The sequence below is a fragment of the Engraulis encrasicolus genome, chromosome 19 (genome assembly GCF_034702125.1).
Source record: "Engraulis encrasicolus isolate BLACKSEA-1 chromosome 19, IST_EnEncr_1.0, whole genome shotgun sequence".
Classification (NCBI taxonomy): domain Eukaryota; kingdom Metazoa; phylum Chordata; class Actinopteri; order Clupeiformes; family Engraulidae; genus Engraulis; species Engraulis encrasicolus.
Window position 1 is genome coordinate 13,583,641 of NC_085875.1, and position 27,500 is coordinate 13,611,140.

General features: G+C 44.7%; 1 protein-coding gene across 1 annotated transcript in view; it reads left to right on the forward strand.

The window, feature by feature from the left end:
- adck1 (aarF domain containing kinase 1) overlaps positions 1-27,500 on the forward strand; it is a 221,355-nt gene that overhangs the window by 159,159 nt on the left and 34,696 nt on the right. The window contains exons 9-10 of the mRNA XM_063183682.1: positions 8,116-8,265; positions 12,461-12,658. Of these exons, the coding sequence (XP_063039752.1) occupies positions 8,116-8,265; positions 12,461-12,658 (348 nt within the window). The remainder of the gene's footprint in view (positions 1-8,115; positions 8,266-12,460; positions 12,659-27,500) is intronic.

Here is a 27,500-nt window from a genome sequence, read left to right on the forward strand (position 1 = left end):
GGAAAATTGCCTGTCAACTGTGTTATCAACATATTCATAAGAATCTGAATTAGAAATCACATGTAGAAAAACACAGATAAAGCATACAAATACCTGAATTGATTAAGGTGTTGTGGTGGAACTTCTGAGGTCCTCAGTTAGCACAACACCATAAAAATGGCTGAAATGTCAATGGTGTTACCGTCAATGGTGTTACAATTAGCTATGATAGTCAGGGTTGCCAGATGAGGCTGATGATTTCCAGCCCAAAAAATGTTCAAAACCCGGCTAGAAGCACAAAATCCCGCCCAATTCTATTGATTTGTATGGCAAAAAGTGGGCGGTTTTTTCTGATAAATGCCATTTTTACCCGCACACGGCCATCCTAAGCAGCCCAATTGTGAGGGAACCAGCCCAATCTGGCAACACTGATGACAGTGGAGGAGGAGTATGTTTTTGCCAATTTATCTCCATATTGACAGACAAACAAAAAAAATAATTTGTGTTCTAGGGAGATGGGTTCGTCTGCTCTGTTTTTTTTCTCCTAAAAAAGTGCAGACTTGTTCCCCTGCACTGTTGACCGTTACACAGTTGAGTGACACGGTTGACTGTTTTGAAAGTGTTTTTGAGCTATTGATCCCTTATGTGTTGAAAAAATCATATGAACAGACACTTGGGATTATCCCTGGAGAAGGAAGTCTTGTGTAAGGAGGGCGACTAAATTCAAATCAGACGTTACAGGGATTTATAATGGAAAATGTGTCAGTCTGTATCACAGTGAATCATAAAATCCTACTTATGAAGCTCAACAATCACATTTTCTATATCAGTTGCACAGATTAATGACAACATTATTGCTAAGGGACATAAGCACTTTCAAACGTATGTTGTTTCAACTCTGTAGTATTTGTATATATGTTTGAAATGACATAGTATTTGTCCATAACACTGTTGACAAAATAATCAAGCAAATGTTCGCTTTCATTAGAGTATTTATCAAATGATTTAAGATTAAGCTTGGCAATTTGTTTGTTTGGAAACTTAAATATATACACTATGTAAACATCTAGGTCATTTAGTTGAAAAAAATACTGATAATTGACATTTTGCTTTTGCCAAAACCGTAGGGGAATTGTAGAATCACTCCTGTGCACAAGACTGTGTGTGTGTGTGTGTGTGTGTGTGTGTGTGTGTGTGTGTGTGTGTGTGTGTGTGTGTGTGTGTGTGTGTGTGTGTGTGTGTCTGTGTGTGCGTGTGTGTGTGTGTGTGTGTGTGTGTGTGTGTGTGTGTGTGTGTGTGTGTGTGTGTGTGTGTGTGTGTCTGTCTGTGTGTCTGTGTGTCTGTGTGTGTGCAGGTGCACATGTGTGTGTGTGTGTGTGTGCAGGTGCACATGTGTGTGTGTGTTCACATATGTATGTGTGTGTGTGTGTGCGCAGGTGTGTGCCTGCTTGTGCATGTGTGAGTGTGTATGCATACGTATCAGTGTGTGTTTGGTTCATGAGTGACAGTTGGGAGGTGTCTGTGTTTACGGTCAGTTTACATTTCTCTCCATCTCGTTACTTCACCTGGTGGGTTTTTATGTTTGCAGGGGACATTAGAAGTAACGCACAGTGTTCCGTACAGCGCCACCGCGCAGAATGGCGTTTCCGCAATCAAAACAATGCCATTCGGTGTGATGTCAACCATTACACGTATTGAATGGCTCATGTGAAAGAGGAGGTTGTCTTCTTCAAAATAAGACCACATCGACTTACAGTGGAACATTGTGGTTAATGTAGGGGTTGATTATTTGTGCTAAGTGCCGGTTAGCCATGAGCGGCTAGCTTCCTTCGGCCTGAACAAATAACAGTATTCCGTACATCTGATTTACCTTAAAATGCCGCTTTAGCAATGGTTTTCATGCAATTACAATGTTGGTGTGTTTGTTTGTTGTCAAACTATCCCTTCAAAACAGAGTTTGAATGACTACAAGACGGTAAAGATAACTTTGAATGCAACATGCATGCTAGCCGGAAGTACGCAACAAGCTACATTGCAGCCAAGAACGGCACTTCCGTACGCGGTTGCTATGTTATTTTTACCGTGTTATATTCACTTAAACTCTTCATGGAAGGAATAACAATTAGTTTAGCACTTCACAAACACATACACATTAGATTGTGCATGAAAACCATTGGTAGTGCACCGTTTTAATGCAATGAAGTTGTACGGAGTACTGTTACTTATTTGGTCAGATGTGTTCGGAATACTGTTACATATTTGATCAAATCAATCAACCCATACATTAACCACCGCAAGTCTAGTTGGTTTTATTTTGAAGACGTCAACCTCCTCTTTCAAATGAGCAATACAATAGGTGTGATGGTTGTCATCACACTGAAAAGTTTGTTTTAATCGCGAAAACGGCATTCTGCGAGGAGGCGCCGTACGGAACATCGTGCGTTGCTTCTACTATTCTTTCCATGCAATCTGCCATTCATCAAATGAGGGAGGGGGGCACATTTCATACCTCAAAGGAATTCAACCTCCCATCTGCAATTGTTTTCTCAATGTCACTATGTTTACATTATGTTTTTAATTCCGAATGATTATTTTAGAATTAAATAGTTCAGTCGAGTTTACTTCGATCTTTCCTTTAATTCCGAATAAAGAGGTGTTAACATGACGTTGGAATTAAAGAATTAAGCTTCATTCATAATTAAAGTCAGTTCATTCCGATTTAAGTGCCTCGTGTTAACATGGCAAATATCACTAACTAAACCTTAGCGACTGGACAAAATCAGACGCTCATTTCAGACTTTCAAAAGAGTTAACCCCTCCCACCAGTCAATGGACCAGCCAAATACTGTACAGTCATTGAAGCCATACTCATGAACGGCGTGATGTTTTCCATGTTCTTTACGCCCATTTGTGGGGGAAAACAACCCATGCAAGTCAATTGGTGATGTTGGGGTTTAGTAAACGAAAGATACAGACTTGTAGACTAGCGTTGTTCACGCGCAACATGCCGAAAACGTGTTGTGTTGGCGGCTGTTCAAGTAATATAGCCAAACAGCCGTGGCTGAAGCATGGAATGTGTTTATTTAGGCAAGCCGATGTAGCATGTAAGTCAATGAGACATTTGTTTTGTTTTCGCACATTAAGGGGCGTAACGCAAATTTAAGAGCAAAGTACCCGGATGGCCGTTCATGAGTATTGCTTGCGTATTTTGGCTACCTCCTTCTAAATGAGCCAGGGAAGGCAAGAATAAAGGGAAGCAGCATCTTCCTTAAGGGCATAAGGGCAATGGACTCTGCAAAGTCACATGTCACACTTCATACATTGCACTCCATTCTTCTTTCGTTGTATCTATTGAAATGTATAAAAGGGATTGTTTGTTCGTTTGTTTTTTTCTGTGCATTGTCACCAGCCCCATTTCATCCCAGATATCCATATTATGTAGGTGACAAATTAGGTATCTTGCATCTTAAGGAGTGACGGTTCACTGCTATGGTCGCTGTGGCGATAGAAATATATTGAGGTGTCATACTGCCTAGGGATGGCTTCATTTACATGTGGGCTTTTTCCTTACTCTAAAATCCTAATTTACATATACATTGATGTGAAAATAAAATGGTATACGTTTCTGGATGACCCCGTTTTTGTTCGGCCATATTGCTGTCTTCATGTCTTGGGCTGTGTGTGTGTGTGTGTGTGTGTGCGTGCGTGCGTGTGTGTGTGTGTGTGTGTGTGTGTGTGTGTGTGTGTGTGTGTGTGTGTGTGTGTGTGTGTGTGTGTGTGTGTGTGTGTGTGTGTGTGTGTGTGTGTGTGTGTGTTGGGGGGCGGCTGTGTGTGTGTGTGTGTGTGTGTGTGTGTGTGCGTGCTGTGTTGTGTTATGCGAAGACCTGAGTAGAGCTGTTTGATGGAGTCACAGGTGCATTGCTATCTCCCTTTTCCTGTAAATTGAGGTGGCTATCTCTCCTTCTCTTCTTTCCCTTAAACTGGAGCACCAAGACCTCCTCCCCTCTCTTCCCTGCACCCCCTCCTCCCTCCTGTTAAGTCTCCCGCTCCTCCTTTTTTCTCCTCTCCTCCTTAACCCCTCCTCCTTAACTCCCTTCTTTTGGCTCCAGTCATTCCAGTCTCTCTCTCTCTCTCTCTCTCTTCCTCTCTCTCTCTCTCTCTCTCTCTCTCTCTCTCTCTCTCTCTCTCTCTCTCTCTCTCTCTCTCTCCTTCAACCCTCCTCCCTTACTCCACCCCATCCTCCCCTCCTCTCCCCTCGCTCTCTCTTCTTCACACTGCTCTCTTCTCTCCTCCCCCCGCCCCACCTCTGTCTTCCCTCGCTCTCCTCCCTCACGTCCTCTCTCCCGCCTGGAGCTGTGTCGTTTCTGTCTGGTGACCACCCTCTGTGGTTTCCATTAGCATGTGGATATGTTCGCCCCTGCCAGGGGAAATACTCCTGACTTCTTTTTTCTCTGCCATCCTCTCCTTCTCCGATGGTGTTTCTCTCTCTCTCTCTCTCTCTCTCTCTCTCTCTCTCTCTCTCTCTCTCTCTCTCTCTCTCTCTCTCTCTCTCTCTCTCTCTCTCTCTCTCTCTCTATCCTCCTGTCTCTTATGTACACCAATTTGTCTTTCTTCATCTGTCTCTCTCGTGTCTCTCTCTATCATTCTCTGCGATCACCAGACTCTCTTTTTCTTCCTTTCTCTAGTCTGTCTGTCTGTCTGTCTATCTGTCTGTCTGTCTTCCTCTGCCTGTCTATCTGTCTGTCTCTGCCTATCTCTCTCTCATGCTTTGGTTCTGTGTCTCCAGTTCAGAATACGGTCTGCAGTCCACAGCCCTTGTGACCTAGATGTGAATGGAAGACCAAGATGAGAGCAGCAATAAATGTCATTTTTGGAGGTCTTGGCCTGTTAATTCCTCCTCCGAGAATAGAATAGACTAATGACAAGAGGCTACCACACAGTGCACAATCAACAGGTTTTGTTCAGAAGCGAGTAAACAAGTCGTGCTGCTTTACCCAGAAATGTATCCTGGTAATGACTCATGTTCAGAGAGAGAGAGAGAGAGAGAGAGAGAGAGAGAGAGAGAGAGAGAGAGATAGAGAAAGAGCAGCATTAATGCCTGGGAGTGAGTAAGAAAGTGTGTGTGTGTGTGTGTGTGTGTGTGTGTGTGTGTGTGTGTGTGTGTGTGTGTGTGTGTGTGTGTGTGTGTGTGTGTGTGTGTGTGTGTGTGTGTGTGTGTGTGTGTGTGTGTGGCAGTTGCAGTGGCAGAAAAAGAGAAAAAAGAGGGTGTTGTGAATGAATGCTCTTTTCCGGGAGTGAAACGGAAGTGGTCTCTGACATCTACGGTCGCCGTGACAAAAGGACTTGACTGTGAGGTGGAAGTGAGTCAGCACACAGAAATACTATTTTGCAGACCACCAGTGTAGACTCTTCCCATTGGCTGTCTGAGCTAAAGCGTCACCGTCTTAAGAGAGCTCACAGTTCACACCCGCACAGCTTTTGTAAGTAAATCACATAAGATTATATTTCCAGCTTCTCCTTAGGCACCATAGCTGTCGTCATCAGGGTGTTCTTTCCCCACATTCACATATCTGTAACACAGCATTAGTCAGAACAGGAGAGAAAATTTCTTTCCATTCACCAGGTTGTTTTTGTCGCAAATGGCTTCAGAATTGAATAAGGGGTTTAAATGCATTCTCAAGCACCGGGAGGTCTAGACAAGAACAGTTTAGCAGGACTTGATTACAGATTATGGTAAGGTCTTGTTCACTTATTTGAAGGAGAAATTAATGCACAGTAGCCTGGAAAGCCAGACTAAATGTGAGAGTAAAAGTGATTATTTAGTCTGGCCCTGATCAATGAGACATCAGAAGGTTTTTGATGGGAACAACCCGTTTTTTTTCAAACCGTGTCTCTGCCTATAGGCCAACTCTCTGACCAAAACCCTGCCAACTTTGCATCCAAAGATTCTAAGCAAATGCATCCAAAGATCCAAAACAAATATCCTGCGTTGTGATTGGTCCGCCGGTTTCAAGGCCTGGGGCTTTGTCTGAGGCTAGATTCACTCGCAGGCAAAAATAATTTTGGCTGTTGACGGGTGGGGCTAGTTTACGAGGCTAAATGCATAGCAGAATATCGTCCAATTGTTTCTCAAAGTGGCCATTCCAAGTCCCTCTGTATGACCAGGGCATCATTCACTGCTGTGTGCGTGCGTGCGTTCGTGCGTGCGTGCGCGTGTGTGCGTGCGCGTGTGCGTCCAATAAGCAATGCAGTGTCCAACCGATAATAGTGATGTATACAATCATGTGCATGCAATTAAACAATCTGATGGAGAACTGGTGATGTGATGGCACGTCCTCTCTCCTCCCTCTCTCCCTTCTTCCCGCTCTCCTCTCTCCTCTGTCTATTCGACTGTTTCTCAACAGGGGGGCGTTGGGGATCCTTAGGGGTACGTTGAGAAGGATACAGCTGAGAGGAGGCAGTGCTTAGTTGCCATTGGGGGCCATGAGTCAATTTTATTTTTTATCACTTAGGTTGGGCGTTGGCGGGCTTATGATGAGGTCATGGGGGCGTTAGGAGGTTTATGATGAGGTCCAGGGTGCGTTTGTTAAAAAAAAGCTTGAGAACCACCACTGGATTATGCTCAAACCTTCAACCCTTCCTTCTGCCTGCCTTCCTCTGCTCCTCTTCCTCATTCCTCATAAAGCTAATTTGCATAGTATGTTCCAAAGCCATCCACTCTCTCTCTCTCTCTCTCTCTCTCTCTCTCTCTCTCTCTCTCTCTCTCTCTCTCTCTGTATCTCTCTCTCTCTCTCTCTCTCTCTCTCTCTCTCTCTCTCTCTCTGGCCCAACACAGCGCAGCACTGATCTTTATCTGGTCCGATCTTCAAAGAGGGGAACAGTGGGTGGAATAATTGTATCTGGTCTCTGCGTTCGCAATAAACTGTACTGCCGTTATCAAAGTTTACCCGCCGTCTCACTCTTACTTTCTCTCCATTTCTATGGTGCACACTCACTCTCTCTCTCTCTCTCTCTCTCTCATCTGTGCTCTCTCTCTCTCTCTCTCTCTCTCTCTCTCATCTGTGCTCTCTCTCTCTCTCTCTCTCTCTCATCTGTGCTCTCTCTCTCTCTCTCTCATCTGTGCTCTCTCTCTCTCTCTCTCTCTCTCTCTCTCTCTCTCTCTCTCTCTCTCTCTCTCTCTCTCTCTCTCTCTCTGAAGTGACTGTTTTATCAGCTGTTTTATATGCTAAACATTGATGCTGTAGGGCGAATGTACAGTACGTACTACAAGGAGAGATTGGATGGAATGGGCCACCGCTTCTGATGGAGAGAGAGAGAGAGAGAGAGAGAGAGAGAGAGAGAGAGAGAGAGAGAGAGAGAGAGAGAGAGAGAGAGAGAGAGAGACTCCTCCGCTCACCCAGCTCAGATTCATGTCTACAGATAGCACTGCCATCATGTGACTGACTTATTACTCCCTCTCCCTCTCTCTCTCATCTTCCTCTCCCTCGCTCTCTCTCTCTCTCTCTCTCCCTCTCTCTTTCTCATCTTCCTCTCCCTCCCTCTCTCTCTCTCTCCCTCTCTCTCTCATCTTCCTTCCCTCTCCCACTCCCTTTCTTTCAAACCCACACCCTCTCTCTATCTGTTTGTCTGTTTGTGTCCCTTCTCTCTCTCTCTTTAACACCCCATTTTTCTTTCCCTCCCTTGTTATCTTCCTCTGTATCATTCTCTCTCTTTATTTGGCTATCTCTGCTACTGTCTCTTTTTTTTTCCTTTTTCTGTCTCTGTCCCCTCTGTATCCCACATCGTTTGACCCCCTCTCTCCCCTTCCTTCTCTTCTCTCTTTTTCCATCTATGCTCCCTCCCTCTCTCTATGTCTCCTCTCCTCTATCTCAACCACCACCCTCCTACACCTCTGCTTCTATCCCACCTCTGTCCCACTCTCCCCTCTTTCTCTCTCTCTGTTATCTCTATTCCTCCTTCTCTCATCTCTCTTCCTCTATCTCAATCACCTCCTACCCCCTCTCTCCCACACCTGCCTCTATACCCGCTTCTCTCTCTCTCTCTCTCTCTCTCTCTCTCTCTCTCTCTCTCTCTCTCTCTCTCTCTCTCTCTCTCTCTCTCTCTCTCTCTCTCTCTCTCTCTCTCTGTCTCCTGTAGATCTCTGAGAACCTGGGGAAGATGTACAGCGAGATGATATTTGTGCAGGGCTTCGTGCACTGCGACCCCCACCCCGGCAACGTGCTGGTGAGGAAGTGCCCGCGCACCAAGAGGACGGAAATTGTGTTACTCGATCACGGCCTATATCAGGTGAGACATCACTGCCGGCTCGCTGGCTGTGCGGGCTAGACTGGGTTGGGCCTGTGTGTGTGTGTCCGTGTGTGTGTGCGCGTCTGTGTGCGTGTCTGTGTGTGTGTGTGTGTGTCTGTGTGCGTGTGCGTGTCTGTATGTCTGTGTGCGTGTGTGTGTTTCTGTGTGCGTATGTGTACATGTGTGTGTGTCTGTGTGCGTATGTGTACATGTGTGTGTGTGTGTGCGCGCGTGTGTGAATCTTGCTGCTCCCCAGAGGAGCCAATTCATCACCCATTACAGCCCATAATTCAGCCAGCCGCCCTGCTACGCTGCTGGGGCAACCGAGTACCGAGACCCAGCCCTCAGACTCTTGCTCTGGAGGAAGCCTCCCTCATGAGTTTGATATTATATGAGCCCACATACTGAAACACACACACACACACACACACACACACACACACACACACACACACACACACACACACACACACACACACACAGACACACACAAGCAGGGCCGCTGACAGTTTTAGTCGGGCCCAGGGCAAAGACATCTTAAAGGGCCCCCTCACCCAATACATACAATATAACAATTCTGGGCCCCCTCTGTCCCTGGGCCCAGGACAACATACCCCTTTGTCCCTCCCTGTCGGCGGGCCTGCTCACAAGCATATAGAGACTATATCTTCCATCAGTGTTTTTCCTCGTTTTGCCTCTGCGCTGCAGTTTTCAAGACACCGCAACAAACTTGCAATGTCAAAACTTGGTTGCTATGTATTGGGGCGTGGATTATTATTTTTCAATGCGAGTCAAACATGAAGTGTTTTTTTTTTTTTGGTTCTTCACAATTTGATCTGAATCACACTGATGCCTGTGTAGCACATGCATACATACACAAGCACACACACAGCGCCCAATGCTGCTAGTTAAAGGAAAACAGCAGTGCAGCCGCCAATGTTTGTTGTCATTATTACAGGGTTTTTTTTTAAGTTGCAAATGCATTGAGGAAGATAATTTGCGATAAATATGCACTTGTGATGTGTGCATGTAAAATACAGAGGAGCGTTGCACAGAGAGCCCAGGCTTGGTGCCACGCCGCCTATAATGGAACCAATTTGTGAATAATGACTTTCCGACTTTAGCGCCGCTTTGTGTGGAATTTTAATTTGGCTACCGGTGCCTTTTTTTGACGCTCTTGCTCTTGTTTTTTTTGTCTGAAAATGTTTCTCCCCATCCTCACGTTACATTGTCTTCATATTAATAGGGAGAGGCGAGGAGGGAGGAGAGAGGGGACAAGAGAGAGGGGAGAGGGGACAAGGGAGAGGGGAGAGGAGAGAGGGCAGAAGGGAGAGGAGAGAGGGGAGAGGAGGGACGTGAAGGGAGAAGAGGGGCATGGAGAGGGGAGAGGAGGGACGTGAAGGGAGAGGAAGGGAGAGTTAGGGAGGTGCAATGAGGAGAAGGGTGTGGGGAGGGGAGGGGGGTGCTGTGGAGAGAGGGGAGAGGAGAGTGGGTGAGGAAGGTGCAGAGGGGAGAGTAGAGTGGGAAGACGGTAGGGCTGCACAATTAATCGAAAATAATCGAAAATTGTGATAAAATCGTGAAATCGAAGTCGTGATTTCAATCGTGATTTAATCGTGACAATAGTGACCTACCTTTGAGAGCGTCCTTGAAGCCAGAACATACTGACACGCTGGTGTTTGTGGCTAGAAATCTGACCACCCAAGTTTCATGCTATTGCCTTTACATAATTATTACAATTCATTTTATTTTGCTCATCCCGTATATAATTCATTCTTGGTTATATTTCATTTTCTGTAAAATCTACAAAAAATCAATAATCGTGATCAATAATTGTGATTACGATTTTGACCAAAATAATTGTGATTATGATTTTTTCCATAATCGTGCAGCCCCAGAAGACGGAAGGGGGAGTACAGTGGGGCGTGGGGAGAAGAGAGAGGGAAGAGAGCGTAGAGGAAAGCGGAGGTGGGAGAGGAGGGAGGTGTTGAGGGGAGGGAGGTGCAGTGAGGAAACCAGGGAGGGGAGAGGAGGGGAGAGCAGGAGAGAGTTGCAGTGGGGAGATGGGAGAGTTACAGTGGGGGGGTGGGAGAGGAGGGGAGAGCAGGAGAGAGAGTTGCAGTGGGGGGGTGGGAGAGGAGGGGAGAGCAGGAGAGAGAGTTGCAGTGGGGAGATGGGAGAGTTACAGTGGGCGTAAAGCCTGGTCCTCAGAGGAGCTGTTAAACTTGTCAGCTCTGCGCCATTCCATTCTGTTCTGTAGTCGTCACAGCATCCCACGGAACACAGAACAGATGATACTGGAGCACATTTACACATGTGTGTTCTGTCATTCCTTTTGTGTGCTCTGAGCACCTACTTAGTCTTAGTCTGGCGATGGAGGGAAGAATGCATGTCACGTTGAACCGCCCCTCTCCCCATCCACTCTTGTATGTCACATTTAAGACCCCTGCCCACAATCTTACACTGCCTGGTTCTCAGTGATATGTTTTTTTGTGTTAACCTTGTAGAACAGAGGTCAAACACATTACACAAAAAGTTGCTTAGAATGGGATTTTACTGTTCTATAATACACTAATGTGAATTTCCGTGTCCTTTCCTAAACAAGTGGAACATAAGCTCCTAAACTACTGCCCGAGGATTTCTTCTGAAGGTGATTTTGCAGTTCTGCATATAGTAAGAGCAGTATTGTTTTGCATATCCTAATAGTATTTTTGGCTTAATATTTAGGAAGTAGTTACATTATTTATTCTGCATGTTTTGTGTGAATAAAAGGAACTCAGAAAAAAACATATTTTCTTTTTCTTTACTGGCCCACAAGCTTTAGTTGAAGTTCACTTTTTGCTGTGAAATATTTGGAATTCCTACCTGGTGTAACTTCCGTGATCCCTAGCCAGACGGGACTTATCTCTCTGTCTGTCTGCCGCTGTCCAGGGTCCTGAAAGCAGAAGGCAGGACCAAAGGAATGTCCACCATTCTCTCTCTCCCTTGATTCCCTCCTTCTTTGCTATCCCTCCACCCTCTTTTTCCACTTTCTCCCTTCATCCTCCTATTTCTCTCTATCTATCCATCCTCATTGTTTTTTTTATTTTCTGTTTTGCCACTCCCCAAGGTCCTGAATGCATCTGGACCACTGCAGTCTATAGGTCGTTAAAAAGTTCTATGTCTCTCTCTATCCTCTCTCTATCCTCTCTCTCTCTCTCTCTCTCTCTCTCTCTCTCTCTCTCTCTCTCTCTCTCTCTCTCTCTCTCTCTCTCTCTCTCTCTCTCTCTCTCCAACCCCCTCTTTCTATCTATACCTCCATCCTCATTTTTGTCACCTCCTCCTTCCATCCATATACTTCTCTCCTCCTCCAATACCCATTGCTGTAACTCAGGGGTGCCCAACCTTTTCTTCATCTAGATCTGCTTTCGAAGTGAATGATGAGCCGCCATCTACATTACCAAGTCAAATTTTGTGGTGTCATGGTATGAACATTTGAGATCACAGTTATTGAGCCCAAAATTATCATGGTTTTCAGTGCTATTGCCATATTTTTCCGGTGTGTTGAATATGTTTTGAACGCACCCAATCACCAGATTTACATTACATGTTTGACTTGACAACATGTCTCGCAATTGACTGTCACCCCACTGGAAATCTTGCCTGGTTACACCACCAGACCTAATCACAAGTGAGTGTCTTTCTGATCGAAACGATTGTCTAGAACTAAAGGCGGTATGGGAGTTCCCAGGCTACTGAAAATCTACTGGTAGACCACAATCAACGTGTTGGCCACATCTGCTTTAACTTCACTGCCTGTCTGCCTCTGTCCAGGGTCCTGAAGGACTTCAGTCGTCTTTGGTAATCTTTCTCTACCACCACCCCCTTTCCTCCAGCATCGCCTGTCAACTCCCATTGTGCTAACGTGTACTTTGCTTTCTGTTTGTCTGCTTGTCTTTGTCCAAGGTCCTGGAGGAGGGTTTCTGCCTGGACTGCTGGCCCTGATGTAGGCCACTGGTCTATCTCTCTCTCTGTCTCTGTCTCTCTCTCTCTGTCTCTGTCTCTGTCTCTGTCTCTGTCTCTCTCTCTCTCTCTCTCTCTCTCTCTCTCTCTCTCTCGCTCTCTCCCTTGCTTTTTAACCTCTCCAACCATCGTTGCTCTTTGCACACATTGTAGATGTGCCCCAGCTTATCCTCTCTGCCTGTCTCTGTCCAAGGTCCTGAAGGAGGATTTCCGCCTGGACTACTGTCGGCTGTGGCAGGCCCTGATGAAGGCGGACATGAAGGGCATCGAGACCTACAGCCGGCGGCTGGGCGCGGGGGACCTGTACCCTCTCTTCGCCTGCGTGCTCACCGCCCGCTCCTGGAAGTCCGTCACGGGGGGCATCAGCCAGACGCCCGTCACCAACTCAGAGGTGGGTCGGATCACGTCACGTCACCTCAACTCCACTTCCTGTTTGTGTCACTTCCCGTTTACATCACTTCCTGTTAGTGTTTACATCATTTCCTGTGCCATTTGTCATTGCATTTAGTGAACTGGTTGAGAGTGTGAGTCAGAGAGGCACATCTTGTCACCAGGTTAGGCAGACAGCTGCTGCTTGGGACCCCCAAGCCACTGGTTGGTGAATAACAGCTCACACTTTTAAACTACAATAATTGCAATTTGTGTTCAAACATTACTCTAGATTCACATACTGTATCTCACCCAACATACTTAGACACAGACACTGCAGAATGCTTCAGTCAAAGGTCTCCTGTAGCGATCATGATTCAGTTATTCCACATGTATGTACATGGGCAAAAATAGCAGTCCAATAATATAGTGCATGTCTGTTTTAATGTATGTCTTCTTTGAATCTACCTCTGCATTTGGCTTAGTGAGTGTTGAAGTGACCATGCGTGTCGTATGTGTCATCGTGCGTGGGAGAGAAAGCACAGTATCCGGTTGTATCCCACGTGGGTGTTGTTTGGCTGTGGTAGTGAAGTGTAGTGGTGTGTGTATGTGTGAGTGAGAGTGTGCTTATGTTTGTGTTTGTGTGCGTGCGTGCGTGTGTGTTTGTGCATGCGTGTGTGTGCGCACGTGCGTGTGTCCATATGTGTGCGTGTGTGTGTGTGATTGTTTGTGTGTGTGTGTGCGTGTGCTAGCGTGTTTACATGTGTATGTGTGCTTGTCTGTGTGTGTTTTTGTCTCCATGTGGGTGTGGGGGTGTGTGGGTGTGAAGGCTGCCTGGGCCGGGTGGACCCTGTCCCAGCCGGAGCTCGGCCTGGTGGGGGGGGACATGTGGCCATCTGTGGCTGCTCTGGGACATTTATTTATATGCAGCCCGTACTTATGCAACACACTGCTGCTACTGCTACCGCTCTCTGCACCGTCGCCACACACTTGTGCAAGCAGTTACTAGCAACAAAGTAACACCAGCAACAAACTGTATACCTCTAATATTGTACGTTATACCCAAATACACCCAATGTAGTGTATACTTCATTAATGATGAAAGCCAGTACACAGGCCTGGAGCCCCAAACCCACAACTTATTCCAAACTACTGTATAACAACGTTATTTCTGTCAGGTCCATGGCAGTCAAGAAGCACAATACATACAATTCTGGATGCAGGGGGGGGCGCTGTGGCGCAGTACGCTAAGCCCCCACGGGGACCCCGGTTCGAGTCTGGCCAGGGTCATTTCCCGATCCTACCTGTTTCTCTGTCCCACTCGCTTCCTGTCTCCGTCTCACACTGTCCTGTCAAATAAAGGCATAAAAAACATTTAAAAAAGAATAAATTCTGCATGCTATTGCTTTATTGAGTAAGTCGTGAATCATAACTGGTGGTGTGGCTCTGTTCAGGGGAGTGCTCTGATTGGCTCTGTTCAGGGGAGTGCTCTGATTTTCATGGGCACCATCAGGAGTCAGGGGTCAGCAGCAGCATTAGGGGAAGCCCAACCCACAGTGTTGCCAGATTGGGCGGGTGCCCGCCCAATTGGGCTACTTGGGATGAGCGCCGGCGGGCAAAAACAGGAAAAATTGGCCATTTGGCGTTTTTTTAAGCCGTTTTGGGCCCATAGATGTCAATGTAATTTGTTGAATTTGGGCGGAATTTAGCGCATTTTGGCGGTTTTTGAGAACCTTTTGGGCGGGATTTGGTCAGACACATCTGGCAACACTGCCAGGCCTAAAGCACCTGCAAAAAACGCCTGCTGAATGCCTAAGCCCTTGCTGGGAAAGTTGCCCTCAGCCTATAAAAACCTAAACATCTTAGCCTCTGATGCACATAAAAACATGCATTTAAACCCTAAGACCCTCATCTTGCATTAGAATGTGTTCATTCAGCTCTAACATACATTTATTGAAAAAGCTAAAATCTCAAGAGCCTGTATGTGTCTCCAGGCATTAAAGCTCAAACAACATGTACGAGTCATCAGGCTAAAATGGGTTAAGAGCTAACTATAGCTAACATACTTCCCATATGCAACTCAAAAGTTCCGGGCTACAAGCCTCATACACACACTATGTTGTATCCAAATACATACTACATTAACCTGCTGTATGTTACTCTTGTGTGTACCTTACAATACAGTGCGTGCGTGCACGCGAGTTTGTTTGAGGTAATAGGCTGTGACGCATATGCTCTACACGGGTGCCCATTGGCTAATGGCTTGGAACAGGCAACACACACGTACAGAACACTCAGACAGCCCAAACACGCCACACCCCCAGGTGATGATGAGGGGGCTCCCGCTTTACTTATTAATCATCATTAGGACCCACATTGCCTGACTCTTGTCATTTACAATGTCGTTTGATGGACCAGAGCATTGGGGGGGTTGAGGAAAGGTAGCATGTGTAGCCAGTGTGCATAGTACCATGTGCTGCAAGTCAAGTGCTGAGTCAAGTTCACTGGATTTAATAGTTGTACAGTACATAATGAGGCAAGCCAGTGCTTCCCAGATAAAGACATAGACAGTATAGTGTACTGTATAGTGCAGACATGCCCACAAAGACATGCACGCTGTAAAGTCCGGTTTTCTTCAATGTTGTTAGTTGTCTTTTGTTCTTCATGATTGGCCACAGTTGTAGCTTCAGCCATTGCCGGGTTCCACCAGTGACTGACTGTTTGTGCAGTTTATGTGGAGTCATTACAGTGAAGGGTTATAATAATATACAGCGCCACCAGTTAGTATAGGCACCCCTTATATTATAGTTGTGTTTGCAAATTTTGCAATATATCAGGAAATAAATGTAGATATTCCCAACTTTTACCACCAGGACCAAAAGTAATTTATCAAAGATGATTTCCATTTGTGATTTACCACATTTGAGTCAAATTAGGTTTCCACAGTGATATCTAATAAAGGGTGCCGATACCAGTGACTCCAGGAGTTTTACCTTTTTCTATTAGTTTTTTTCTCTTAGTTAAGTTTGTAATGTTGTTGATAATTTTCCTACTTTGTATCAACCACAAGCTATCTATTGTAAAATCATGGTTGACCTCATTATTTTTTGTCTGGAGATATTTCCCCGTTTTGTGCTTAAACTTCAAGGGTGCCAATACTAATAGGCGGTGCTGTATTCTGTTGGAAACAGACGTGTGCGTATGTGTGTGTTATTTTTCACAGTCTTCTGCTGACAGATAACAAGCGTGGAAACAAAGATACCCAATAGAAGTCTAATTGGTGAGGGGGCGGTGGATTGATAAAGAGTAAAGAGTTGGCAGCGTGGCACTCAGTAGCAGTGTATTACCCCACAGATACAGATACAGGGGAGCAGGGTGAGACAGGGGCCTTCTCACTCAGCAGAACGAGCTACAGTACACAGTTATTAATCTGGCTGCTTTTGTTATTTTTTTATCCACTTTATTCCTGGGGTCGCCACTGTAGCCATGAAAAAGGGGTGCAATTATCAGTTAAGCTGAGGACTCATGTAAACAAATGGGCTACTTAAGCAGCAACTTTCTAAAAGTTTGTGTGAAGCCCAAGTTAACATGCTAGTTTTATTTATAATGGTTTTTAAGAAACTTGCTTTAACTAAAGCAAACTGTGTTTATGACTCAAATGCTATCCAAGACCAGTTTTTCCATATTGTCAATCCTTAAAAGAAGAAGGCAAACCTTTTTCAATTATGTTAGTACGTTACTGTAACACAGTGGTTCCCAACCTATGGGTCGGGACCCCCCTTATGGGTCGCCAAAGATCCAACGGGGGTCGCGGAGCCCTCTTGATTTTAAGGGGTTTCGTTTTAAATATATATAGCCCATGTTGAATAAAAGACAAAGCATTTAACTAATAAATGCATAGACGCAACAAATTGTAAGTGCTACATTAAACATTTACTCTGTATTTGACCAAAGACGAATTGAGGAATAAAATAACTAAAATAAGTTATCGCAGGAAACGGAGGGCATCTTGTGACTCCGTCTCGTGCGGGCGCTCGCGTGGTTGGGTCACCAAAGCTTAAAATAGTAAAAACATGGGTCCCCTAAGAAAAAGGTTGGGAACCACTGCTCTAACACATTTACATTGTGGTGATACAGTAAATTGTTTTGAAAATGCTGCGGCAGAGTCGTAACCATCATGGTAGCTAGGAATAAGATGGATACTATATGTTCATAACATGCTTGGTGTAACATTGACGGCCTACAGAGCATTTGAATCCTTTATTTTCTCTAAGATTTGTTTTGTGAGCTTGTATGTATGCCTTTATTTTGACAGGACAGTAAGGAGAGTGACTGGAATGAGTAGTGGGGGGAGGGAAGCATTGGGAAATTACCTCAGGTCGTATTCAAACCTAGCTTTCATTTCGTATTCATGGTCTGGAGGTTGTTTCACCTGACGCGATTGCAGGAAGGATTTTTTTTTTAGAAAAATCAAGATTTAACCCTCTGAGGTCCGAGTGCCCTTCAGAGGGCAATGTGTCTCCAAAAACAATTCTGTAACTCNGTGAGTTTTTGTCATTGAAACGTATAAGTCACACCATTAGAAACCTCAGACCTTCCAGGTCCCAAATATATATATATATGAAAATGAAAATACTTGAAAATGTTAGGGTGGTGCAAGCAGCCTAAAAGCCTCTGAAAAGCCTTAGACCTCAGAGGGTTAACTTATAAGTTGTTGAACAAACATGTCTGACGTCCATCTATGGCGATGTAGGACCGTTTAACAGACATGTCTGACAGAACATCCCACCATAGGATAAAATTACAATGTAGGACCATTTGTCAGAACACTGGCGCAAATCCTACCAGTCAACATCGCTCCACAGAAAACAGGTACCAGACGTAGTGCGGAGCCAAGTCTCTTGGCGGAAGTACGTAGGATGGTGCGCGAGGCTAATTCGAACCTGGATCTTTGGACTCATAGTACTGAGCCTTTGCCCATTGAGCCACTGTGATCCCGACGTTTTGAATACTGTTTTATGTGATGTGGCCGTATGGTTTGACCAATAATGCCTGTTTTCATATGGCACATTTGTCCATTCTCCTGCTGAGCAGCCATTGTGTTGGGGTTTCATTGCAGGTGTAGGGATGTTGTAAATGCACATTTTAAGACTTCTGCTCTCTTGTTCTGAGGTGTTCCCTTAACAGCAACTGCAAATGGGCCTCATAATGTACAGCACTTTCGTCAACTGTTATTGTCTGTTGTTTTCACAGTGCTCTATAAGTAAAAAAAAAATATATATATATGTGTCTTCACTTCACTTGACTTGTCACTTGGCAATAAGAGGTGACGCAAAACCAATTTCCACTTCATGCCACTTGCAGCGCTTAATGCACCAACGCAACAGGGGGCAGGTATGAGTAACTCACCACACGCTGGCACTCTGATCCCCCCCATTCAGCAAGCCCTTTAATCTTAAAGTGACTAATAGCACATGCAGAGAAAGGGCTGTTTTATTTCCTAAACTAGCTTACAGTACAGTACACGACACCAAGGAATTGTGACCTACTGACTTGGCAGTGCACTTTGTGGGCTATGGCTTTGGTGCTTTTGAAGGATCTTCTCCATGGTCCGCCATTTTGAATATCCAGACATTTTTTAGCTGCAAAACTTACTGTACTTTGGTCCTACTAGTAAATACTAGTTTATTACTTTGTAAATATTCATGAAGAGATCAGATTTGGAATTAGGCATTAGGCAGCACAATTTAAATGAGAAGCCTAGTTGCAATGCCTATTCCGACCACAATCTTACACAGTTCACCTTTAAGCAGCCAAGGCAGGATTAACATGTAGCAAGACACATACAGTATGCATAGATGTACAGACATCAGACAGATGCAACATATTTAACACATCTGCCGACTCCTACTAGGGCTGGGCGATATGGAAAAAAAACCCTTTATCATGATATGGATTACTTTCTATCACAATAACGATATATATCGCGATATAGCACAATTACATACGTTTTCAGTTATTCTCTTTATTTGCTCTTTATTTTTTCATGTCACAAAACAACCTTTCTTTTAAATGGACCTTTATATTCTTATTTTTACAGTTACATTAACTTATTGTGTGTATTGTGACAGCATGAAATGTAATTAAATGATATTCAATTGTATAAAATTACTATCACGATATAAACGATATAGGAGAAAGGTCACGATATACACTTTTATATCACGATAACGATATATATCGTCATATTGCCCAGCCCTAACTCCTACATACTGTACAATAACAACTTAGCTGGGAAAAAAGAGCCAAGAGATAAAGTACAATAATCATAAGTAGCGTGTGCCGTGGTAGTGTTGCATGTTACAGCATGCACGCTACTGTGTGTGCCCTGTCGTGGCCATGTGGTCGTCAGGAGTTGGTGGCGGTGTGCACGCACTGTTAGAGCCGCTTTTAACTGGCAGCAGTTCAGGACCGTGATTAGGTCCTACTAGTGCTTTAGAGGTTGGGCCTGGTTTGTGTGCGTGCGTGCGTGCATTTGCATGTGTGTGTGTGTGTGTGTGTGTGTGCGTGCGTGCGTGCGCGCGCGCGCGCGCGTGTGCGTGTGTGTGTGCGTGCATGTGAGGCCAAGTCTGACAGATGGGGAGAGCAGGGCTATTTGGCTGGGCTGACCACACACCTTACCTTTTGCCCTGCTAATACACACCGTGCCTACACGCTTTCATTCACACACATGCACACACACACACACACATGCCCACAAGTTCACACTCAGGCACTCACTCTGTTAGGTAGTTGCATACACACAGACTTACTCTGCTGCTAAAGAAATATGTAAAAAAGGAAACAAGCAATTACAAACATAAGAAGAACTGAGTGTGATCCACCTGCACCACTCCATTTTACTCTGTTTTATTCAACTGGAGACGCACCACGGTGTATGGAACTAATTTTTTTTAGACCTGCTTGTCAGTATGTACACTCTCAAACTCACAAATGCACAAAACACAGGCCACCAACATCCAAATATCTTCAATTGATATGAGATGCATCTCTTCAGTGAATACAGAGAGTTATACAGAGTGCTGTTGTTTTGTTCATCTGATGCTATCTAATAATTTTCACTAAGCATATTTTTATTTATGGCATCATTTTGTTTCACTGCTTTCTCTGTCTCTGTGTATGCATTTTTTTAAATGCACAACCAGTTGCTGAATTGTGTGTGCCCATCTGTGAATGTTTGTTTTTTCTTAGTTAATTAGTTATTTTATTGTTTCACTAATGGAAGAGACATGAGAGTTGTATGACAAAACACACAGAAAGCTTTTTGTTTAATTATTTAAACAGGACCGTTTAATTAATTTGATTTTCAGCAGAGTGCAAAAGCAAACAGAAAAGAGGATGAGATTGTAAATGAACGTCTGCGTGTTGTCATATTTAATTGCGTCCTTAATCATTGCACTTAGTTTTTAAAAGGCTTTGGGGAAATGAATAATAAAAATGCTAGTGATTGGTGCGAGGTTACCTGGGCCCTCTCCCAGCTGCAGCAGAGCTGGAATGGGCCAGAAAATTGGACCAGGCATTTCCAGAGAAGAGGCATTGATAGAGACAACGAAGCCTGTGATGTCATTTTAATCTTCTAATATAAGCTATTTTGACCACAGCAGTCAATTTGCTTTGTTTATATCTCAGTCTCTTGAAGAGGCCTGCTGTAGCAGCATGAGGACTGACACCAATGGCCGCGCGTTCACACCGCCGGTGTTGAACTCGTGGAAAGATGCAGAAGTAATTGACTATGTATGGGAGAGCAGGCGGCAGAAGCGTTAAAAGCTGCAAAGCGTGTATAGAGTCAATAGCGTCAAAAGACGAGGGCGTCAGAAGTTGAACTTCATCAAAAAATGTGTAATGAGCTCGGCGGCGGCAGGCGGCAGCCAATGGAATGTTCACATTTTTTTAAACACGAGCTTCGGTTGGTCGAGATTCTTGGTAGAACACTTCAAGTTGAATCTTTTGCCTCGTTCAACGCTACTGACCTGTGCTTCCCAGGCAGGAGTCAGCAGCGTTTTAGCTCTTTCAACGCTGGCGGTGTGACCGCAGCATGAGGGGAGGGCCAGGCCAAAATCAGCAACAGTCCACTGGGCAAACGCCCTGTATGTCAAATGGCCAGTCCAGCCATGAGTACACACATTTTATGATTTAGACTGGTAGTTAATGAGGAAAATAGACAAACAAATTCTGATCCCGAGTGTTAAGAGACAAGCAGACACACAAAAACAGGCAGATAGGTGTGAATGAAGACAGAAAATAATAATTACAATAGAGGGGTGGTATGTAATATTTTCAGTAGTTTATTTCCAGAATTCATCCTGCTCATTCACAAATGTTACCTTTTGTCCCAAATACTTACTACCACCATCAAATTCTAAGTGGTGCCTTGGGGATAGTTTCTAAACCTTCCACGTAAAACAACAATTTGCACACTGCAGAAACAGAAATGTATTTTGGTCACACCACAGGCACACAATCTTCAATCTTGGTGCCTATTTGCACCAATTTTTTGCCACCGGCATTATTTGACTTTGTCTAGCAACGGAATTTACCTTCAAATTTCCTGTAGTGTCCTTTAAGTTTGTGTGGTGTTGTCCTCCCCTGTGTCAGTAGCTGTATGTGCTGTTGTCCCCTGTGTCAGTAGCTGTGTAGTAAGTGTGTGTGCTGCTGCTCTCTTCCCCTGCATCAGTAACTGTCTGTAAGTGTGTGTGCTATTGTCCTCCCCTGCGTCAGTAGCTGTCTGTAAGTGTGTGTGCTATTGTCCTCCCCTACGTCAGTAGCTGTATGTGTTGCTGTCCCGTCAGTAGCTGTGTGCAAACTTGTGTGTGCTGCTGCTCTCTTCTCCTGCGTCAGTAATTGTGTGTAAGTGTGTGTGCTATTGTCCTCCCCTGCGTCAGTAGCTGTCTGTACTGTAAGTGTGTGTGCTATTGTCCTACCCTTTGTCAGTAATTGTGTGTAAGTGTGTTTGCTGCTGCTCTACTCCCCTGCGTCATTAGCTGTGTTTAAGTGTGTGTGTGCTATTGTCCTCCTGTGTCAGTAGCTGTCTGTAAGTGTGTGTGATATTTTCCTCCCCTGTGTCAGTAGCTGTCTGTAAGTGTGTGTGCTATTGTCCTCCCCTGCGTCAGTAGCTGTGTGTAAGTGTGTGTGATATTGTCCTCCCCTGAGTCAGTAGCTGTCTGTAAGTGGGTGGGAGACGTGACGCCTTGTTTTTTCGTAACATTGGTTAAAAACCTACAAAACTGTTATTTTCCTTTAAAAAAACAAATGTCAATGAAAGAAGATGTGGTACATTATGTTTCATATTAGTCTTAGATGAGAAGAAACATTTTTGTTAAGATTTATGTAAAGGTTTATATGTCAAATTTCTTGCGGTGTGACTGTAACATTAATGAAACAATATATAATAATATATATATAAATTAACCAACAATATTTTGAATGATGTATGAAGCATTTGGCATGATTGCATAAATCTTAACTTTAGATTAAGATATGTGAATGTGGAAAAAACTCAAGACAGTAATATTAACTACAAGTTCAATTTTGTAACACAAATTGCGTCCTGTGGGGTGACATGTATGTCAATGTTTGTGAATGGGCAGCTGCAAGGCCAACTACAAGGGTCTTAAAGACTGGCTCCTAACCAGTCAGTACCTCAGTTATTGGAGAGTGCTGTGGAAGTTTAAGGTGACTCTTAACCTTTGAATATGTCTTCATATTGCAATCTTTCTGTCACGCAATGCTTAGGTTCATTTTATGGTGTCCTGTGGTGTGACTGCTCTTATAGGAGGAAAAAAAAGTTTTTTTATTAATGAAAACACATATTAAGATTAAACACAATATCATTATCAAGTTAGCATTAGCTCAGATGTCAGTCATGTATACAAAAGGATTAAAATGGCCATAATGCAGTGAATTCCCTGTGGTGTGACTCCATTTTCCTGTGGTGTGACATGCCTATGCTATGTGTTGATGCAGGACACATTTTCTCAAAAATGGCGAAAATAAGGTGAAATTCCACAGACCACTAAGTGCTTTATTTTTTTCTATTTTTTTCCAATTTTTATCAATCATTTTTTTCAGGAATTTGAAAAACTTTTTTTTTTTTGCGTTACGCCCTTAAACGTCAACCACCCAAGTGTGTGTGATATTGTCCTACCCTGCGTCAGTAGCTGTCTGTAAGTGTGTGTAGTATTGTCCTCCCCTGTGTCAGTAGCTGTCTGTAAGTGTGTGTGATATTGTCCTACCCTGCGTCAGTAACTGTGTGTAAGTGTGTGTAGTATTGTCCTCCCCTGCGTCAGTAGCTGTGTGTAAGTGTGTGTGCTATTGTCCTCCCCTGCGTCAGTAGCTGTGTGTAAGTGTGTGTGATATTGTCCTCCCCTGCGTCAGTAGCTGTGTGTAAGTGTGTGTGCTATTGTCCTCCCCTGCGTCAGTAGCTGGGTGTAGTAAGTGTGTGTGGTATTGTCCTCCCCTGTGTCAGTAGCTGTATGTGTTGTCCCGTCAGTAGCTGTGTGAAGCTGTATGTGCGCTGCGCTGTGCATGGACAGATTGTATTTATCAGTCATCCTAATGACTGCCGGCTGCACTCTCCACTGGAACACACTCGCCTCTCTCTGATTGACAGGCCCGTCTGCCATCCGCACCTCTTCTCTTTCAAGCTCTCTACCATGTCTCTCTCTCTCTCTCTCTCTCTCTCTCTCTCTCTATCTCTCTCTCTCTCTCTCTCTCTCTCTCTCTCTCTCTCTCTCTCTCTCTCTCTCTCTCTCTCTCTCTCTCTCTCTCTCTCTCTCTCTCTCTCCATATCTACACTGCTGTCTCGCTCTATTTCTTTTTCTCTTTCACTCTCATTTTCTCTCGACATCTCTCTTTCACTCTCATTTTCTCTCGACATCTCTCTCTTTCTCTCTCTCTCTCTCTCCCTCTCTGTCTCCCCTGTCTCTAATTTTCACGCTGTGACTCTGGATGCTTTCACCATCACCTTTTCAATTAGGGCTGAGCAGCGCTTTGGGAGTGGGGAGTGGCAGCTTGTGGCATGGAAGGATGGAGCGCTCTGCCTTACCATGAAAAGAGAGAGAGAGAGAGAGAGAGAGAGAGAGAGAGAGAGAGAGAGAGAGAGAGAGAGAGAGAGAAAGAGAGAGAGGGGGGAGAGGAGAGGAGAGGAGAGGAGAGGGAGAGAGGGAGGGGGGGGGAGGATGAGGAGAGAGGGGAGGAGGGGAGAGGAGAGGAGAGGAGGAGAGAGGAGGGGAGAGGAGGGGGAAAAGAAGCGCTGACTGACTGAGAGATGCTCGCCAGGTAATTGGTGTTATTGCTTTTAGCCCCGATGCCTGTGAGTGCACTTAGCGCACTACTAAAGCCAGAGGCAAAGGTAGAGAGAGACAGAGGCACAGACAGATGGAAAGAAAGAAAGAAAGAAAGAAAGAAAGAAAGAAAGAAAGAAAGAAAGAAAGAAAGAAAGAAAGAAAGAAAGAAAGAAAGAAAGAAGTAAAAAGTGAACAAGAACTATATACAGTAGATGGGCAAAAAGAAAGAAATACAGAGATAGACAGATAGAAAGAAATAAAAAGACAAGACAGACGCAAGGAGAGCAGCACAATGATGTGGGAGAAAGAGAGACAGAGAGGGACAGTATCAGAATGAACGGATTATATTGTGCGTGTGTGTGTGCGTGCGTGCGTGCGTCGTGTGCGCGCAAAGGAGACAGACAGCGTCTGGTGTGTGACTCATAAGACCCCACTGAAGTTCCACTTTACTCAAAGCAGGTTCATGTGGTGTCTCATTCCATCATACCGTACCTCAGAAATGTGTCCTGTAATGAATACTATATGGATTCCATGTGAAATAGAAAGCCCCCAAACACACTTGTTGATAACGAGTCTGCTGTCCTTTTCCAACTGCATGGATGGTGTAGATATCACCATCTGCTTCATGGCAGTCATGGGTAAGCGGTTAAGGCATCAGACTTGTAGCCCAAAGGTTGCCGGTTTGACTCCTGACCCACCAGGTTGGTAGGGGGAGTAATTAACCAGTGCTCTCCCCCGTCCTCCTCCATGACTGAGGTACCCTGAGCATGGTACCTTGCCGCCGCACTGCTCCCTTGGGGCGCCATTGGGGGCTGCCCCCTTGCACGGGTGAGGCATAAAATGCAATTTCGTTGTGTGCAGTGTGCAGTGTGCAGTGAACACTTGTGTGCTGTGGAGTGCTGTGTCAGAAAGACAATGGGAGTTGGAGTTTCTCAGGCTTTCGCCTTCGCTTTCTTTCATTTCCAAAACCATACGTGCACGATACATGTATGTTGCAGTGCCAATAGTGTACACTAACTAGCTTCTACACTGGATCATACAGACATAACAGTGGAATAGCAATGTAATAATGTGCTTACAGCAGTATGTATATAGAAAAGAACAAGTCCCTTAAGAAAACCCTACTAGATGGTCTTGGAAGGGAATATAGTGAGGACTGAAGCCAGAACTGACAAGAAAACTTCACATACATACAGGCATTCAATTTATTCATGAGAATCCCTCCAAATGGCCTTTTATTGGGCCACGGCATTAATGGATTCTGGAGTCCTTGTTCCGTGTTGCTCAGGCACAGGCACTCGGTCTGTTGTCAATGCCTATGGTGCTGCCCACTCATTGTCGGGTGGGCATGCGCGTCCAAATTAACTTTTCAGGTGCTGGAAAATAGTAGCAGACTATAGAAAACCGTTGATCTGTTGGTCTACTCTAAACAAAACAGAAAGCGGCACCGGTTAAAAAAGCATCAGCAGTCCTAGCGGAGTGTCATGCATCATTATTATTAATGCATTCTATTGGTTCCCACGGTGTCCGGGAGAAACAGCGGGATACTCTCACCACGCTCGCTCTGTCATTCGCAGACCCTGAGGGGAGTCCCCCCCACACACATACACACACACACACACACGCTAATACACACATACACACTTACATGCACATGCAAACTGTCATGCACGTGCACACATACAAGCCCATCCTCCACCTTCCTCACGACACAGCTCATCACACACACACACACACACACACACACACACACACACACACACACACACACACACACACACCACACGCACACGCACACACACACACACACACACACACACACACACACACACACACACACACACACAGACAGACAGACAGACAGACATGTTTATGATTACATACAGTTACAGCTGCTGAAGACTTGTGTTTTAATGACAACTACAAGCTGCTTTTTTTGTACCGCATACGCACACACACGCACATGCACGCTCACACACATCACTAAGACAAAAACAAACATTAGCACAGGCCTTTTACATAGAGCCTTGATTAAAGAGCGAGTGTGACGGCTCTGCCGAGTTTTTAATGCACGTAAGTAAGCAAATAAGATTATTTGCATACAGCGCACATGTGCACAGCTTTAAATGCTACGAGTCAACAGCTGTTTGCCACAGAGAAACAGTGGCTATAATGTTGCAGCTCAGGGAACACTGTGCTAAGGGCTGATTGGGCAAAATTCCTGTGGCTGCAATCGTTTATGGCAACTCACAGGGCAAACAGGTCCGTTTTCCCGGGACCAGGGAGAGAGGGGGCCCAGTATCAGGTCCTTGTACATTGTATACATTGAGAGGGGGGGAATGTGTTCTCATATTTCCCGCGTATGAGGGGGGGCTTTCAGACAGCGAAAGCTGTCAGTGGCCCTGGTTGCAGCCGTTCCATGACAACATAGGAAGGGACAGATTGATTATTATGCATTATGCATCCCGCAGATCGCCTGTAATGACTGCCTTACTATACTGCACCGCTGCGTCTCCATCAATGGCGGCAATAGTGTTTTTGTTTACGGTTTGCTGCTTTCCAGATCGAAGTTGCAAATGCATGCGTTCCAGTTAGATGCATTTTAAATCATTACATTGAGTTTGTGGTATGGTATAGTAATGCATGGTTGGTTGGGTGGTTTGTAGATCCTTAAAGTGGCTTTGTCACTCCAATTCTATACCCATTTCAACCAGACCTGGTATGCAACATTATTTGAGCTGGGACTTTGTTTCATGGTGTATTTCAAAGCATTTAATTGTGTCTAGAAAAACCTCACTGGGCAACTACTGTACTTGCTTTTTCCTCATTAACATTTATGTTCATGAGCTCATGCTCTGATTTGATCACTGCTGTATCATGGCATTGCTTAACCCATTTTAGCCAAAGCCCTTTTTGGGAAAAGGTGCCCTCTCCCTATTAAAACTTAAATATCTCAGCCTCCGAAGCACATAAAAACACGACATGAATTGAATTTAAAAGCTAGAACCTTCATCTACTGCAGCACTACAATGTGTTCATTCAGCTCTAACATACCCACATTTTTAATAAAACAGCTAAAATCCAAAGAACCGGAATGCAGCGTATATTTCGCTCTAGGACACAATGGGTTAAACACTGTCGTCTCTGAACACACAACAAGATCACCGCACAATTACTGCTTTTGTCACAGTAAATGTTGCTGCACGCTTTTCTCCACGCGAACACGTGTTTGTTTCCCTTGCACTTATTCCAGTACATACTGCATACTCACTGTTTACCTGTTCCATGCCCCCTCTACTCATGGTAGCATGTTTTTAAAAGGACACTCTGTGAGATTTTTAGTTGTTTATTTCCAGAATTCATGCTGCTCATTCACTAATGTTACCTTTTTCATGAATACTTTCCACCAGCATCAAATTCTCATCAAGTATTCATTATGACTGGAAAAATTGCACTTTTGATACATGAAAAGGGGGATCTTCTCCATGGTCCACCATTTTGAATTTCCAAAAATGACTG